The following is an 18,058-nucleotide window of genomic DNA, read 5'->3' on the forward strand; positions in this document are numbered from 1 at the left end:
TGAAAACTCTAAAAAGAAGATTATTTGGTTGGGTGCTTTTATTGATCGACTGAATGATTGATTAGATTCTCAATTAGCAAATGGAGAGATGTGTATAGAGGTATGAATGGTTTTGAATGTACGCAATCAACTACCAGCCCATACTTGAGCCAATTCTTTTTTATAAGTTGGAACAGAGAATGAAAGTGCAGTTCCTACATGGGAAATCCTGTGCTTGCTTTCATAGCAGAGAAACCTGGCTTCTGGGTCTCTTTCTGCAGACTGAGGCCTTGTCCACTGATACAGATATCAGGCTCCACACTGATTCACTTCATCCTGAAGAACTTGATCTCCTTAGGATCGGTTTGTGAGATTCATCTACTGCAAGTATGCACTTTCATGGCCACAAGGAAGAGATCAGTAACTTCAAGGACAGAGGCAATTAGGAACACCAAAATATAGCCTGGCAACTTAGAATTATATCCAGGACTTAATACTATCTGAGTTTTGAACAAAATTTGAACCTTTGAGGGGGAATGTTGGGGATTCCGATGAGCACTATTTTTTTCAGCTTTTTCACTATTTGCAAATCATTGCTTCCTGATCCTGGGGTGGGGAGAGAGAAACCTCAAAGGAAAGGCTCAACAGGCTTCCTGAACATCAAATAGCTAGGACCAAACAACATTCTGATGACTTGCATGTAAATAAATCGGAAACATATGAATAAACTTCTCTCAAAATACACATGGGCTGAAAAAGGGGGAAGCGCTGAGAAAATGTGTTTTGGGTTTTGCTGAGCCCATGACATTTGAAAAAATCGTATGAGACATTGAACAAACACAAAATATGGCTTGGCTCACCCATTCCTAATATTAGCCTCCCGGTTCAATGGCAAATCAATTCACCATATGCCCGAGTATGAGCCACCTTTGGGGTGCTCCTCCACACCTAATTGCTTGCAGCTTAAAATTTTTTTTCCAATTAGAAGCTCAAAAATGGCATCACATTTCAAGGAATCGAAAAATCTCGGCATTTTTCTCACCACATTGGTTTACATCAGACTATTTTAGAAAACACCAGAGGTCATTTCACCTTAAGAATAGTCATGTTGAGATGGTCCTCTCTGGTAGAACTGATCCATACCAGAAGAAAAGCATCGTTGTTAGGAAACCAGTCAGTCTGCTGGTTAAACAGAAGCCAAACCCAGTGGCAGTGAAAATGGATGAGCATGAACCGTATTGTGGTTCAACTGTACCATCCCAGAAGGTGGATGGTGTATTACCAATCTCAGATCCTAGCGGAGTCTCTGCTGGCTCTCTTTCACTCTTGAGCTCCGTAGAGATATGAGAAGTGGAAGCTTTTGTCCTCTCACACTGCATTCGGCAGACCTAACATTAGGGATTCTAAATCCTGGGACAATTGCAGGATCTTCAGAGCCTTTGTGTCCTCTCTCCTTGATATTGTGTTCTTCAGCATCTGGCTTTAAGTACAGGAGCGGAACACAGGGAATTTAGGGAACAAAAATAGCCAGAGCTTCAGGCTTCTTCCACCAACTGTAAGTCTCTGACATGCACTTGGCTGAAATCCTGTATCTGCTCTTTGGACTAGCTTTCTCACTTGAGATTATCAGTTTGAAGTTAGAAGCAGGCAGTAGATTTCATCTTTCCTATTTAGGGACAACTTACTTTGGTTGCTTTAAAAAATACTTTAATGTATCTTTCCTAAGTTCTGTATTCTGGGGGTGGCTAGAAGCTCTGCAGGACAGCTAAGTAATCCCACAGATATTCATTTCATGTCTCGTATGAACAAGTGTTAGATTTAACTGAACGAGCGGGACAGAAGAAAGTCAGTAGATATCTTTAATGTGTTTTGATAACGCTGATCGGGAAACTCAGGCTTCAGAAAGACAATAGATATACGAAGGCTCCTTTCCCACATTTGTAGGAATGGAAGTCAAGTGGGAATCAAGGTAGCAAAATGCAGGAACACGAACTGGAAGATAACCACCCGGCATTGTGTTTACTAGGAAGCAAAACGGAGTGATGGAAGAAGAATGATATGACCCGTGGCATGAAATATATTGGGGTACAACAGGGACCCCCAGCAAAGTCGGACATGTTGTTCCAGACCAACCAGATGGGGGTAGGGGATCTCTGAAAGCATAGAAGGGGAAAGAGAAAGTTATATTAGGGGGTGCATGTGACTAAGAGTTTTGTTCTTGGCTGTCTTCTTATCAGTGAACCCTGACTCTGAGTTCTTATCATGTGGCAGACACCCTCAAAGGGATGGATCGCTTCCCTAGCTTATGGCTCTGGTTTAGTTTCAGATTGGAGTGGAACAGGTGGATTAAAGTCATCGGTCAACTTGTGACTTGTTGTAGCTTCCTGCGTCCCACATACCACAAACACAGCAAGTCAGAGTCATAGACCCTACACTGGTGAAAGCCTCGAGAGACTTTCCACATCAGTTTGGGCCAACTGTGCAATGGCAGCCTAATTTCTTTTCCAGCTGTGTTACCTCTGTCTGATATCTTCTCCCTCGTGGAAGGACAGATGTTCTGACCTATGATCCCCTAAAAATCCCATTCATGAATCTGAGGACAGTTTTTTGTTGTTGTTGTTGTTTTTTCCCCTGAGTGAGACATATGAAAGATTCTGGGAAGGCCCTTCAAAGTTGATAATCGGAGGGATAAACCTTGCCAGGGGAAAGGGCTTGCTTTCTTTCTCTTCCTTTGCTTTTTTTCTTCATTTATTTGATACATTGTATTGGCTCTCTACTCTAGGAAAAACTTTGCTCTGATCATACTTTAAAATGAAGCCTCTGAAAGGACCCTAAAGGGCCATTGTATTCTATGGGAGATAAGACCTGCAAAATTCACAAAAGATAAACATTTCTAACAGTAAAGAGCTAGCAAATCTTGGAAGCTGGAATCTTCCATTAACATTATTGAAATGGCCTTTGTCAGAAGATTACTTGGTCCATATCATTCCTGACATCACACATAAATATCCATTACTCCTTGGACTTGTCAGAGAAAAGAGATGAGTAAGTTGCCTACATATCAGGAAGTTTTCTGTTTAAGAAAACTGTCAAAATTATTTTCAGTGCCCTCAACCTCTGGGCAGGCTTTGCAAACAAGATACCCTGAGATCTGACCTTGTCATAGTATAGTCCCATTTTCCAGTGAGTGTCATGTGGCAGACAGAGTAGATGACCTGCCTGTGGTCAATTCATTAGTGATAGAACCAAACTTAGAAAGGAGGTCTCCTGCTTACAGTGACCAATCCTCATAGCTAATGGACTGATGTAAGACCTGTAGTTGAGACAAATACATGCGCATTTCTGTAGAAGGGGAGAGTATTCGTCCTGCTGACAAAGACTGTGAGTGCTTTGGGCAGGAGGGCAGTTTGCATTTCATTGGAAAGGGAGCCTCTTGTTCCTAGTGCTAGCTACATTAGTTACCTAATTGTCTGTCTAGAAAAATGACAGCAAAGCTGAGCACTTTAGAACTATGGTCCACAATCTGTCTTCCTACACCCGAGTCTCTTCTACACATGAGTTTGAAGTAATTTCTTTTCTTAGAGACAGCATGTGGATTAAGACCTGGTATGTGTTATTTTAGTTTAGATTTGTTTTGTTGATTGATTTTTAGTTAGATAAAATTAATTGGTATGAAGTGAACAATTCCGGCCTGTTTAGGATATTCAGGATGCTGAACCATTGTGGCATCTGACTAGTTTCCAAACACTTGCATGATCCCAAAGGAACATCCCACCCACTATATAGCTATTTTCTGTCCATCTGCCCATATTTTATATGCTTTTGACTTTAGTGTTATTTTATACATAGACATGCATACATATCATATATACAGTATATGCACATCAATTTCTTTTTATTTATCTGTCTGTCTATTGATTAGGAAGTTCCAGACAGAAGACCTAATCTTTGCTAATTATGTGAACAAAGACTGGACTTTTTAAACTCTTCCCCTTTTATCCATATTAAGAAATCATCTGGATTTGACATTACTATTCTGAAAATCCAAGATTATTAAACAAAATAAGATGCCTATTAAAAGTTACACTTCTTAGACATCAAAGGAGCATACTTACTATAATTGTATTGTTAAAGAAATTACTATTGTTTATATTTATTTACACTGATCTTATTCCAGAATATTATTAAAATAGCTGGTAGTAAACCTTTGAACTATTTATCTCCAAAATTAAGAAAAATTTTATCATATGAAAAAATGCCTGGAATTTCACTATTAAAGAAAGCCAACTTAATTATGTTTTGAATATGCCTGAAGACACAAACTAATTATTGTTGACTACTCATTTTTCTATTGCATGGTCTCTTGTCAGAAATACTAGGCTCTTCTTAATCCCTCAGTTCCTTTAAGAAGTTTTGAAATAACTTTGTCATTATTAAATCATTTCCCCATACTTCTTTTGTACACACAGAAACTTCTAGCCTTGTGCTGGCTAGAGGCTCTGCTCTGAGTTAAGTTGGGGAACTCTGGCTGGTTGGTTTTACCTCAAGTTTTTCCTGAACATGGGGGAAGAGGTGGGCACTGAAATAGGTGACAGAGAGGAAGCTGATTGGCCATGTTGACGATTTGCATACCATTTCTTTTTTTCATTTCAATCTGTGCCCACAGAGTCCTGCATTTGGTAATTATTTCATGCCTTTGTTTTCCATTGGAAGTAGTTAAGGCCATATGTTTTAACAGAAAAGAGATAATTCCTACATTTTTTTTTCAGCTCAGTGAAAGGGGAAATGGGGTAATAATTTTGCAGTGTACCATGGCTGTTCAGAACCCTAGCAGATTGGAGACTCGGTGTTCACGACAACTCTCTTGGTACACAGGAGAAAAAAGCATCTGTTTGAAGCACCAGTGCTAAATTTGGGGTTTCAAAGCCCAACAGAGAGTTTGTTGGTAATTCCACTTGCCGTCAGTAAACATCATTTACTAATATGAAAGTTGACCTTCAGGCAGCTTAGACCATTGGTAATTTGTAAGGCTATTTGGATTAAGGGCTGTCACTTCTGACCTGGAGTTTGGACTGGAAAGACATAGGATATAGCCCGATTCCTAGCCTCATTTAGTTGTATGACAACAGAGACGTTTAGATGTTTAACCTTTCTCTTGTCTGGTATTTTCTAATGATACAATATGAATAGGATAGTCGACCACTTAGATAGACAATTGGTCTCAGAGTGATTGTGAAAAATGGTAACTCTTTTTAGTTTAAACCTTGAACAATGGATCAATCATAGAATTTTACCAAATTTCCTTTTATGCAATTAGGTGAAATATCAAATCATGTGTCTGTACAACTCCACAGCCTGTGGCCATGGTGCCTCTGCATGGTCTTATCTTCTCAATTTCCCTTGGAGCCCAAGTCTAACTGACATCTTTATTTCATGGGTCACTACTTCTGAAATTGTGATCCTCTGTTGGTGTTTAAAACAACTTTCTTAATGCCTCCTCTCACTTCCTGACAAGAATTGGCTACTTGGAAATGGTGGCTATTTGTATTTACTACATGCAGGTACAACAGCTGCAGACATTTGGGTTTAGAGAGGTAGAGATAACTCCTTTAGGGTTTCACAAGGTCAAATTATAAAATCATTAGCATTTTCTTTTCTACCTCCTCCTCTGGCTACCCTGTGGGTGCATCTTACCTTCAGTACTTTTCTCTAGTCCTTTCTAAGGAACCATTGCATTACTCCAAAGATGGGATGTGATGGAAGATGTACTGAACAATAGGCTTGTGGCCAGGAACTATTTCCAGGGCTTCAGGCTTTTATTCTTCATAGTCATGTGCCTTGACCATAGTCATATGGTCTTTAGCAGTGGAATGGATTTATTTACCTAATGGTGCCTACACATGAGCTATTTGCATTTAAAAGTTATACAACAACAGTGAATGTCCATGCTTTTGGCAGGAGCCTAGGTACTCAGATTCAAAGGAAAAAGAAGAGAAGGGTGCTTTCAGAATCATGATGTGTAGACTATTATGGTGATTCCTCCACTTTCTAATGAAAGCCCAACAATAAATATAATGGGAAGTGGAATCATTAAGATCTATTCTGGTGGAACCAAGGAATGCCTATCTTTCCCTATGTTGTTATAATATTCTCACTCTGATATGTATCTTATATGTAACATTTTATTCATGCTTCCATCAGTGCATTTAGTGAGATTTGAACCTCTGTGGTAGGCACTATATACTCACACATGCACCCAAACTTACCTACCTTTTTTTTTAAAAAAAAAAAAAATACTGCTCTTAACCCTTTTATTTCTGTGATGACCAGGTAGACCAGATAGCCTTAGAAAGACAGTATAGGATAAACAGCAATAATCAACACTGGAGTTAGAGTTCATTTCTATCATTATTGTAGAGTCATAGAAATTGCTTTTCTGAAGATTTGCATCCCTTATTTAACTGAGAAAACAGTATCTCTAGAGGTCATAGAGCTATTTATTGGCAGATACAACACACTATTTTGATATTTCAACACCTCCTAATTGAACAGTTCTTGTCATCATAAAAATAGCATTTGGCTGCTGCAGGTGAAGAAAGCATTGAGATAGGAGATGATCTGTCATACATACCTGAAGATCAGGAATTTGTTGTGATTAGTGTAAATAAAGATAAAACCTATAGTAGAATTTATAGCTATTGAAGATTTAAAATAAACAGAGTGATGGAAAGTAGTTGTGATCATACAAAAGGTTCTTCTTAACATTATCTTTACTTTTCTGATGAATGTTCAATAATAAAAGTTGGTTAACGACTTAGTTAGGTGTTGAGAACATATTAAAGAGTTGTGATGTGCGTAGCATCCACACTGTTTTCTCTGTGCCAATCCTGAGCCTGTGATGAAGCCAACTCCTGTAGGAAGGAGTGACAGAAGGAACAGAACCAGGAAGAAGTCAGATTTCAACTGGTCTTGGTTTGGTGCAAGTCAGTGTTTCAAGAGACCTTTAGCAAGGAATAACTTGATTAGTCTAAGACACTTGAAGTTCAGGCCAAGGATGTTGGCAGTGGACATTTTTGTGACACACCAAGTTGGATGCAATAGCAAACACACATTTGGCTCAGTTAGTGCCAAATGCAAGAGAACTGCAATTGTGAAAAGAAAAGGAAGTATTGGAGCTAGAGGCTAATGCACACAGACAAGGCTATATCCATACTGTATTTCAGTACAGAGGTGATAATGTTTTACCTTATTGTCCTTGTATTTAATCCTGGGTTATTTTCATCGGTGAATGCCATGGAACTCTTAGCAGATGAGTTTGTATCTCTGTGTCTCCAGAACAATCAAACGACTCTGTATGTACACCTGCTGTTCCTGTGTGCAAACTCATTCTGAAAATCATGTTTCTTGTGGCAGCCCATGAGCTCCACAGCATAGAAGCCTCCTGTGTCCTCTTGAGGCAAAATAGCTGTCTTACTGCTGGGGTCATGGTTACTAAATGATCAAGCCAGGATTCTGCAAAGCTTTTGGTATGAGCCCATCACAGTCACCTTGGAGTATGCATAACCATCAAAACTTACCATTACAGTAGTTAAAAGGTCAAGTCTGAAGTGGGACTACATGATTCTGAATCTCAAATTTGCCACTTAATTAGCTGTATGAAGTTGAACTCTTTAGTTATGTAAACTCTCTGTGCCTCAGGGTCTTTATCTGTGAACTGGAATGGAAATAAAGCAATGGACTAAGGGAAAGGAAAAAAATATATGCATAATTTGGCTGGAGTCATGCCTGGCCTATCCAGAGTAACATAATAGCAGTGTCTATTGGCATTATAGCTCTGTCAGTCATGGCAAACTTGCATCCATACAGGCCTTGGAAATGGGTCTCTTTTGCAGTTATGGAAAGTTGTGTCAAGTTGGAACACCGTTATTAATTGCTTTCCTTTATTTCTCTTTGATAACCCTCTGCCTGTCTTATGGCAAGGTAGATGTGAGATTTCAATAGTACAGTATATGTAAAGAGCCCAGAATCTCAAATGTGCATGTGACATCATAACAGAGAGAATCGATTTAGTCTCGTATCATAACAGAGAGAATCGATTTAGTCTCTGCTGGCCATTTTACTGCCTCGGAGTTTCAGCAACACTACTGAGAAAATGCCTCCTGAAAGCACTAGTCATTGTAAACATCTAAGGTGCAATGTGGCCACTCTGTTAGCACTCTGTCTTCAGTGTGCTGCTTTATTGAGGAAAGCAGGAGTTTTATTGGTGTCTGTGTTCCCTTTCTCACGTAAATCTTGACAAAGGCTGTACCCAACTCATTCTACATTAGAGTTTGGAAAGTGATTCAAAGACTTTGGGCAAGATTCAGCAGTTATCCATGGGAGAGAAAATGGAAGCAATAGCCTTGCCTTGTCTGGAGAGACAAAATGACAAGACAGAGATGTGGGGCTGTAACATGTACCAAGTTCTCTGCAGCTCCTGGTGGGCTTTGGGAGTGGAAGGCACGTATGTACGTTAGCGTCGATGTGACTGTCACCTGTGTGGTCACAGAGATCCTAGCAGGCCGGATTAGTATCTAGGAAAGGAGGACGCTGGCGGCCGGCTGCCCACCTGCAGTCTCAGCATTGCTTAGGTTCCCCCTTTCTCTCCTCCTGCCTTCTGCATCCTCTTGATATTTTCGACTTGTCATTTGATTAATAAAGACACAAGCAAGGAGGGGATGGAACTGCTTACAGTTCTCCTGCTTCTTAACAGAAAAATGGAAATTTGCTTGGTGAGGGAAAAAAAAAATCTGCTGGTTGAAATGAACTTAAAGGATTTAGCTTCAGGTTTCATTACTCATGAATGGATAATCAAGAGTCCACTGCTCTTCGGAAGGGGAAATTGATATGTGGTGCTAATGGCAGGATGTGTGGGTTGTGTTTGTGGGAATTTATTCTAAATATATTACAAGTTCATAGAATTTCTTTGGGAAAATATATATAGATTGTCTTTCTCATATTTTTTTGTGATGTAACTTGGTAGAATGGAAAGAGAATATCGTTCTGTTAGTAGCAATAAAATATAGATGCCTCACATATAATTGGTGAATTTTACCTATGTTTGGGAAGTCTTGAAATAGTCTCCTGTGACCTACCCACCCCAACCTGAGCCCCAGAATGGCAATAAAAATAGTTTGAGAAATAAAATCTTCATTGTGAATTGGTATAGAACACTTACAACTACTTGATCAATTCCTTTGAAAATTTCAAGGGCTTTAGTTAGGAATAAAATCTTCACAAATTCATCATCTAGTACCTGTGGATGCTTTTCCATTTATTTTTGGTTGTGAGCCTAGCCTTTAACGGCTGAGCCATCTCTCCAGCCCTGCTTTTCCATTTATAAGAAGTACATCTCTGTGTGTCAGTAGAGACTTGTAGGCATCATTGTGTGCATCTCCAAACATATAACTACTTCTGCAAACATCCTGCAGTCTGGTACTTAACCATCACTTGGATGTGAAGGAAGAGGCCTCCTGCCTTCATCATTCAGTATTCTTTGACTTTGCAGTATAGATTGAGATTGTATCAGTTGGAGGGGCGTAATTCCTGGAGCTTGCTCTTGTCTTGAGTTTTGAGCTCTTGCGTGTCCCCGAGCATGATTAACTGCCTCTCCATTTTAGGGCATGTGGCTGGACTGTTATTTGAACCTCTTAGCTTTCCTTACCATTTTGCTGGCCGTTCCAAGTCTTTAAATCTGTAAGTTAGAATAGACTTTGGAAGAGGATGCTGCGGACTGGAAGAGTTGGCTCACTGTGTACACACCTGGGCAAATCCTCTAACTTCTGCTCATTTTGCAAAATGAGGTTGAATTCATTTGAGCTTTGAAAGCATGAAGCCAGGAAGCGCAGCAGCTGATGACAGGTGTAGAGGTCACATGACAAGAAAAAGGGAGCCTCTAAAGAACTCATCTAAAAAGATTGGCTTAAGAAAGTCAAGATAATAAAAGCAGAGAATATTGAATAAGGGGATCTAGTCATTGATAACATGAAAACCAACCAGAAATATGAAGGAGTCTTTTACTGTTAAAAAACAAAAATAAGGGGACAGTACCATGTCTAACTCCAATTCCTTTGTTAGAACCAGTAGTGACCAAAAGTGAGCTTGCGGCTCGTGAGCTTCATTTCCAACACAGACAGAGATTGGGCCTCGAAGCTGCTCTTCCATGATGTATATTACCTGGCACAATTTGCAGTCAACTTAGCAGATGGCTAGTAAAGAAAAAAAAAGTCTCAGGTATGTAAAGGTACATAGAACTTTAAAAGTAAAAAGACAGTAGATGCAGTGCCTTGCTATCCCGTCAGATGGATTGGTTGTGTATCAGTTATATGTGCTGTACTGGGAATACCTAGAGTTCGCCTCTCCCACCATCTCAGAAAAACAAATCCTGCTTTCTGGGGAAAAATGAGTCACAACTAAGCTGCTGTTGCTGAGGTAAATCTCCTTACAGTGGATGGCAACATACCCAGCCACTCCTTATGGACGGTCTTGCCTCTGCCCTCGCACTGTCTGGCAGGATGTCTTAGGTAGAGACAATTCTGTGCTGATTCTAGCCAGTATGGTAACCAATGGCTGCCTGTGGCTGTTAAGCATCTGAAACATGGCCAGCATGACTGACAACTGAAAATTGTTTCATTTTCATTAAGTTCAGTTGAAATAACCTTAGGTTACTAGTGACAACCAAATTAGGCAGCACTTTTCGAGATACATTGTTGGAAGGCAATGAGTAAGTTTCTGACATAGTGTAAATTTTGTTCATTTGTGACGTGCCTGTGATTGATTAGGGATTATGATTGGTGAGATATCACTCATCATCATGGTAAGAATCGCCCCATTTGACAAACAAGGAAACCAGGGCCCCAAGAGTAGATTGCTTTGTCGAATCTTCACAATGAATTGTAAGCGTGGAAATTTGGACCCTCTGAGTCCAGTTCAGAGCTGATTAATTCCAGAACCTGCCAAGCCTATGCATATCTAGTCTGGAGGCTGCTTCTTCAAGGACGTCTTCCTCTTCCTTAAGTGTGGGTCAGCTGACAATTTCACTTTAACTCAGTCACGTAGAACCTAACATTGCATGTCTCATTCTCGTGAATGTACGCACAACCCTGCTTGTGCGCTGTTCTTTCTTCTAGCTGAGACCCAGGTCCTTGAAAGAAAGAGTGTAAGAAATGAGAGTCCCCTTGTTGCTGAGTGGTGAGTTGGTCAGCTAGGAGGCTTCAGAGGCCGTGTGGAGGCCAACAGACCCCAGAGCACATGCTAAACTCTTGTAAGTGTTTGACTGTGACAGTTGAGAACGTGTGGAAAATCTCTCAAGGTCTGAGCCTTGTCTAAGTGAGTAGAGGCAGCACTCGGGCATCTGTGGCACTATTTTAATATGGTATTTTTCTGGTCATTGTGGATTGTATAGTCGCTCTCTGTAAGGATCTGAAATCATCATGCTGTTCCCATTACTGCCTCATGCAGTTTCAGCTTTTACAATTCTCTTTGGAAATTCATATGCACATTGTACTTGCAGAATCACCAATGAGTGGTAAGATTAAGGGACAGTGAAGACCTTCTGTACAATATAGTGAATGCTGACTATTATTGTACATGGTCCGAAGCTGTTTCTCGCTGGTCTTCTGAGCTATAGTTTCCTTGGTAGGGAGCACATTAGTTGTCATGTGCATGGTTTCACTATAAGGATGCCTTATAATATGCAAAGCAAATTGATATAGAGGGAAAAAAGATTCCCACCAGACTTTCTGTAAACTATCACAAAAGTGAAGCTCGTGTCGATAGTTAAAAATGTCGTGGCAGCAGTGCACACCTTTAATCCCAGAACCTGGGAGGCAGAGCCAGGCGGATCTCTGTGGGTTCAAAGCCAGCCTAGTCTACAGAGCAAGAGCCAGAGCAGGCACCAAAACTACACAAAGAAACCCTGTCTCAAGGGGGAGGAAAATGAATGTCTTGTCCTATACAGAGACAACAAAAACGGACTCATCGGGTTGTGTTTACATATTCATGTGTACATATACATGTATATGTATGTGGCAATAATGAAGAAAGAGTCTATCAGTTTGAGGATGGGATGTGGGAGGGGCTAGAGGGAAGCAAGGGAAAGAGGAAAATGATGTCATTCTATTATAATTTAAAATATAAAAATCAATGAGATGTGAAAAATAAAGACTGTCTCATCTTTAAGAAGGAAGAATTGGGGGCTGGAGAGATGGCTCAGCAGTTAAGAGCACTGGCTGCTCTTTCAGAGGTCCCAGGTTCAATTCCCAGCACTCACATGGCAGCTCACAGCTGTCTGTAACTCTAGTTCCAGGAGATCTAATACTCTCACACAGATACACATACATGCAGGCCAAACACTAAGGCACAGAAAATAAAAATAAATCATTGAAAGTTTTTTTAAGGGAAGGAAGAATCATTTTTAATATAATACAGACTTTGATTGGCAGTTCTATTCTCTGCCTTATTGTTGCTTAGATTTTTTTAATGGGGAAAGGCAAACTTCTAAATTACATTTGTATACTCAATAAAAATAATGACAACAAAAGCTGAACACAAGTGCTCGATTTTTTTTTTTCCGCATGTACACTATGTGTCAGGATCCATTCTAGTTACTTTACACACAAAGTACCATTTACTTCTCCCAAGGCAGCATAGTAGGTCTTCTTGCTCCCTTTCTACAGAGAGGAACCTGGAGGCCAGAGAGGTCGAAAGTGGAATAATAGAACTCACGGTCAGACTCAGGCTCATCTGGACCAGTACACTTCACCTCTCTATCCTTCTCCAGCTTTAGAATTGAAGGGTGTTGTTGATAGGACCGCCTTATCTCCTCATTATGCAAGTGTTAGAAGAATTACATTGTGAACTTCTACCACCAAAACTGTTCCACAGAGGTCCTGAACAATATAACCTTTGTTACGTTTAAATCTCCCTAAATGGCATCCGTAGGCCAAGAGAGGGAAGAGTAGGGAACACACTCCCTCCACTTGGTTTGTGGGTAGGTATTCCTGTTTGATCCATTTTTATAATTGGCAGAAGAACTTACATCATTTTCTTGGTGGCGAGAAAAGATCCCTGGGCTCAGCTAAGGGGCCTACCAGAATTCTCCAATTACAAAAGAAGTGTTTTTTCAGGGTTTCCAGACAGGGTTTCTCTGTGTAGCCCAGACTGTCCTGGAACTCACTCTGTAGACCAGGCTGGCCTTGAACTTAAGAGATCCAACTGCCTCTGCCTCTCAAGTGCTGGGATTAAAGGCATGTGCCCCCACCACCTGGCTACAATAGAAATTCTATCAGTAAAATGAAACCATTTTTACACTTCCATCAATCTGTGGTTCAGTGTTATCTAGACATCTTTGTTAAGCTTCCGGCCTCTACAATTTTACTTTAACTTCAGGATTATGAGAGAGAAGATGGTGGAGCCAACCGTTGATGCAAACTATATTATACTATTGATTTTCTTTGAGGCTTCCCCTCAGCAAATGATTTGAGCGAAAGGGTGATGGCCTGTCAGCTCCAGCCAATATTCCCCAATTCCAACCTGGCAGTATTTCACACTTCCTTCCATACTCTTGTGGGGAGGGTCAGAGTCCAGTATCCATCTTGATCTAAGTTGTCTTTCTGGGGGAGTATGGGCTTTGCTTCTCACCATACTTTCCTTTGCTTCTTATGCGGGGTCACTTAAATACATTGCAGTAATTTTGGAGTTTTCCTTTCAAATTGGGGTGATTTTTTTTTCTTTAGGCTGAATTTCTGGTATTTCTTGTTTAAAAAAATTTCAGTTAGGTACTAAGTAATCTTTCTATAGACCTAGAAAAAAATAATAAGAAGGCAAATATAAGAGACCTTATTGGAATTAATGTCATTATCAAGCAACTTGTGGAAAATGCCACGTGGGCTGCTTAGAACTGAGCAGCCGACAAAATAATCAGGTGAAGTCGAAAGAGTCCAGCAGCCCCACTGGCTGTCATCGTCATTAAGATCTGAAACGTTAGAGGTAGCATGGGCATTGCTGCTGCTATTCGGTAAATGTCCTCTCACACCGTCACCACCATTGTAAATGACAGCGTCTATCAATGATGAAGAATCAAGAGCAGTAACCAACGGTGTAGCGCTAACAAGTTCCGCATATTGAGACAGTTCCTTGAACTTTCATTTTGAATTTCCTGGAGGTTGAAACTCAGGTTTCACCTCATGGGTGGGGGCTGGCATGTGGTTGAGCGGTAGATGCTTCCCTGGGATGTCCCAGGCCTTAGATTTCATCACCAGCACCACTGTGTGTCGGCTGTAAGTAAATCAATAAAATGTGGGAAGTTGAAACCAATAAATTCATTGATCTCTTCAGCTTTTCAAAAACATATCTATGCAGTATTCACAACACACACACACACACACACACACACACACACACACACACAAATAAAGACCGTCTGCCTTCAAGTGACATTTGAGGTGAGAAAAATGCAGTATCTAAAGAGAAAATGAATGGCGTCTAAGTTGCCATATAAACAACTTCATGTTTTAGAGGATACACAGAAATTACCTTTAAAAAAAAACATAATGTGCTCTGTTTCTGGTTAACAGAAATTTTCTTCTTGTATTAAGAATCTCCACTTGATGTGGTGGCGAATGCCTTAAATCTCAGCACTTAGGAGGCAGAGGCAGGCAGATGTCTGTGTGTGTGTTCAAGGCTAGCCTGGTATACATACTGAATTCCAGTACAGCCAGGGCTACATACTAGAGAAACACTGTCTCAAAAATCGAAAACAAACAAACCAACAAAATCTCCAATTGGCTACAGCACCAGGAAACCAGAAATTACTTATTATAGTGTATGCTACAATCTTTTCATCTTGTAGCTGTTCTTTCACAAGCAGGTAGTATTCATGAATTTGCCTAATCAATCTTATCCTTAGGTATTTTGATTTATTCATAATTCAGAGTCAAAGCAGCTTTCTTATATATAACTATAATGAATGAAAAAATTTCTTACCTTTCCTCAAAGGTCTGAAATAATTTCACCAAAATTGAAAGAGAGGGAGAGAGAGAGAGACAAACCATGTTAATATGATCAAATAGTATTGACATTCTACTGTTCATGTTTAAGCATAATAGTGGTAGAGTAGTTACTAAAATTCAGCCAAAAGTTATATTCAAAGAGTTGATTCCTGTTGTTTTTAACACACAGGTTGTAGAATAGTATGAATACCATTTTTTTTCCAGTAAACGCGTGTTGATTTCTGGAATATGGAAGATAATACTGAATGCAGTCAGCTTCCATTGAGACTCATGGGCCAGCTGCATATCAGACTTAGGCATGTGAACATACCACGGTCATGGTGTGTCCAGTCTGTCATTTGAACGAGGTTACTTAATGACCACTTGGGCCTTTTCCTGTCAGGAATCTCTCTTTCACACTTTCAGCCTCCTCTTGTCCCCTTCCTGAATCACGCAGTAGCACCCCATCTGTTTGTGGGCTCTATAGTTCCCAGAAAGGACTCAGGCTAGACCCCTGCCCTCCAGTTCACTCTTTGTCTCTTAAAGACACTTCAGGAATGACGTGGGGCTTCCATGAGCCCCTTGTTATGAACCCTGTAGAAATAGAAATCAATTACTGTCCATACATTTAAGAAGTAGAGAAAATTACAAAATGAAAAACTATGAAACATGGCATTTAAATCTCTCTGGGTCCTAGGGGGAGAACACGCTTGCTGTCCACAGCTTGAGTGGCTCTTTCTGGTGTGGTTTGTTTGGTTTAACATCCAGGACCTCCAGATTTTCAAGGGCGTGTGGAGCATTTATTTGATGTATGGATGCGGATGCACATTTCCCACATCTGTCTCTGTGGACATACTCTTTGTGAAATCCTAAACCTGGTATTAATCCTTAGACTTTATGAGTCATGGATGTTCTGAGAGAATTATATAATTTTTAGGGTGTTTGTTTGATATGCGTGGCAAAAATGGAGCTTTTTTTTTTTTTTTTTTTTTTTTTTTTTTTTTTTTTTAATCCTGCCGCCGCAGCCTTTTTGTTGGTGAATTTCTTCTCTCACTGTGACCTGTGAATATCAGTGTAGGCTCACTGCCAAGTTTGTGAGCCGCTGCCTGCTTCAAAATGGAGGCAGGAAGGTATCCATTTTCACCAAGAGGATGAGCCGTTCGGTCTTTCCAACCATCTGGAGAGGAACTTTGAGAGCAAAAGAAAATGGGAATTAAAAAAGAAAAAAAAGATTATATTTAGCAGAAAAGGCAAGGGAGAGAACCAATTAAAGTTAAACTATACCTTATGAATTTATGCTTTGCTGTGTTGCTGTCCTGCTTCAAGGAAACATAAACAAGAAAACACGAGGGCTATTTTTATAAGGAACTGGTTCCCCAAGTCTCATGAGGATTAGTAAACGAATGTTAAGTAAATTAGGTTTTTGGCACACTTTTAAAGTTTATTGTACACACAAATATAATAAGTGCTTAAAAAAAAAAAAGACAGCCCCTCTTCCTGTGTGCACCCTGATTGTTGGTGGTCCTTATGTTGATCCAGGCTCTTAATGGCCTTTTTCATGCATCTCTGCAGACACTGTGTGGATGTAATAGTCCAAGATATATATCCATATATATACATGTATCACTCATTCCTGGTTCCTGTTCATCCTCCCTCCCTCCCTCCCTCCCTCCCTCCCTCCCTCCCTCCCTCTCTCCCTCCCCCCCTTTCGTCCTCCCTCCCCCTTTGTCCTCCCTCCTTTCCTCCCCTCCCTGCCACCTCCCTCTCTCCTGCATTGCAAGTGAAATATTTAATTGAAAAGTGGAGGTTTGCTCCGTCCTTTGGGAGAGACTGTGTGCAGGATTTTCTGTGTTACCCTTAACATGCTCATGGGCCATCTGTGTTTAAAAACGAAAGGAATCTGTAGGCCGGGGCTACTCCAGCCTGCAGAGTGTATTTACCACTAGACATTGTTTGCAGTGTTCTCGCCTGGACTGGAAAATCTCATACCTGATTATTTTGTGTTAACACAAATATACAGAACATTTTTTTTTATGCTGTATTCAAAGGAGGCAGTGGTTTCTAGGGTTGGATCAGGTTTAGGCTCTAGCTGCGTCCAAATTTTATGTTTTGTGCGCCTCTCACCAAATCATGGATGTAGAGACGCTTTGGTCGATGTAGAGAGCAAAGCTCATGTGGTTCTCCCTCCGCAGGTCTACGCTCCCTCAGCCAGCACCGCCGACTACAACAGGGACTCGCCAGGCTATCCTTCCTCCAAACCAGCGGCCAGCACTTTCCCTAGCTCCTTCTTCATGCAAGGTAAGAGGCCTCTTGGCCTGCCGGGAAATCTGGCAGACGTTTAGTGGTACATACAGGGCAAACGAAATGGAATGATAGACCAGAGTGGAGGGGGCTGGAGGTGATTCCCCTCTTAGGAACTGAGTTCCTTACCTAATGAAGTAAAAGTGACCTAGAACGGTTTTTCTTTTGCATGAAGAGCCCTTTGACCTCCAATGGGTTCAGGTTAAATTGCTCTGCCTCCCATAAAACAAATGCCTTGCTGGTCTTCCAGGACTGCTGGTCTTCAGTATTGCCGCCATCTCCCAGTCATGCGCATGTTTAGATGTGTGTCATCCAGCTCAGCCCGTGTTTTGGAGATCTTGTATTGAGCCAAGAGCGAAGAGAGTCCCCTTAGATCCAGCCATCTATAAAGTTTTTAACAACTTATTCATGTATAAGTGAGAACAAGGGTTCTATTTAAGAATAAGTGACCCATTGAAACATGGAATGTTATACATTGAGACGTACTGATTGATTTAAGGTGAAAGAAAATGTTGAAGGGGATACAAGGAGTACATGACAGGGACATTTCAGCTTCATGGTGGAAAATGACTGTGAGTTCTTTTAATTCCCCACTGTATGTGCTTAAAGGACAAATGGTTATATATCCATGGAGCCTGTACATTGCCACTGGTCACTTAGCTCCTCCCTGCTAATTGGAAAAGACCGGGATCATCAAAATGGTACCAGCTACTTCACAAATGGTCTGTTCAGAGGAAGGAACTATGGGT

General features: G+C 40.6%; 1 protein-coding gene across 29 annotated transcripts in view; it reads left to right on the forward strand.

Moving 5' to 3' along the window:
• Positions 1–18,058, forward strand: part of Tcf4 (transcription factor 4) — a 346,965-nt gene that overhangs the window by 274,729 nt on the left and 54,178 nt on the right. For all 29 annotated transcript variants that reach the window (XM_042263873.2, XM_042263871.2, XM_076555435.1 and 26 more), the window contains one exon: positions 17,201–17,306. In XM_042263873.2, the coding sequence (XP_042119807.1) occupies positions 17,201–17,306 (106 nt within the window). The remainder of the gene's footprint in view (positions 1–17,200; positions 17,307–18,058) is intronic.

This window comes from Peromyscus maniculatus, chromosome 19, assembly GCF_049852395.1.
Source record: "Peromyscus maniculatus bairdii isolate BWxNUB_F1_BW_parent chromosome 19, HU_Pman_BW_mat_3.1, whole genome shotgun sequence".
Classification (NCBI taxonomy): Eukaryota; Metazoa; Chordata; class Mammalia; order Rodentia; family Cricetidae; genus Peromyscus; species Peromyscus maniculatus.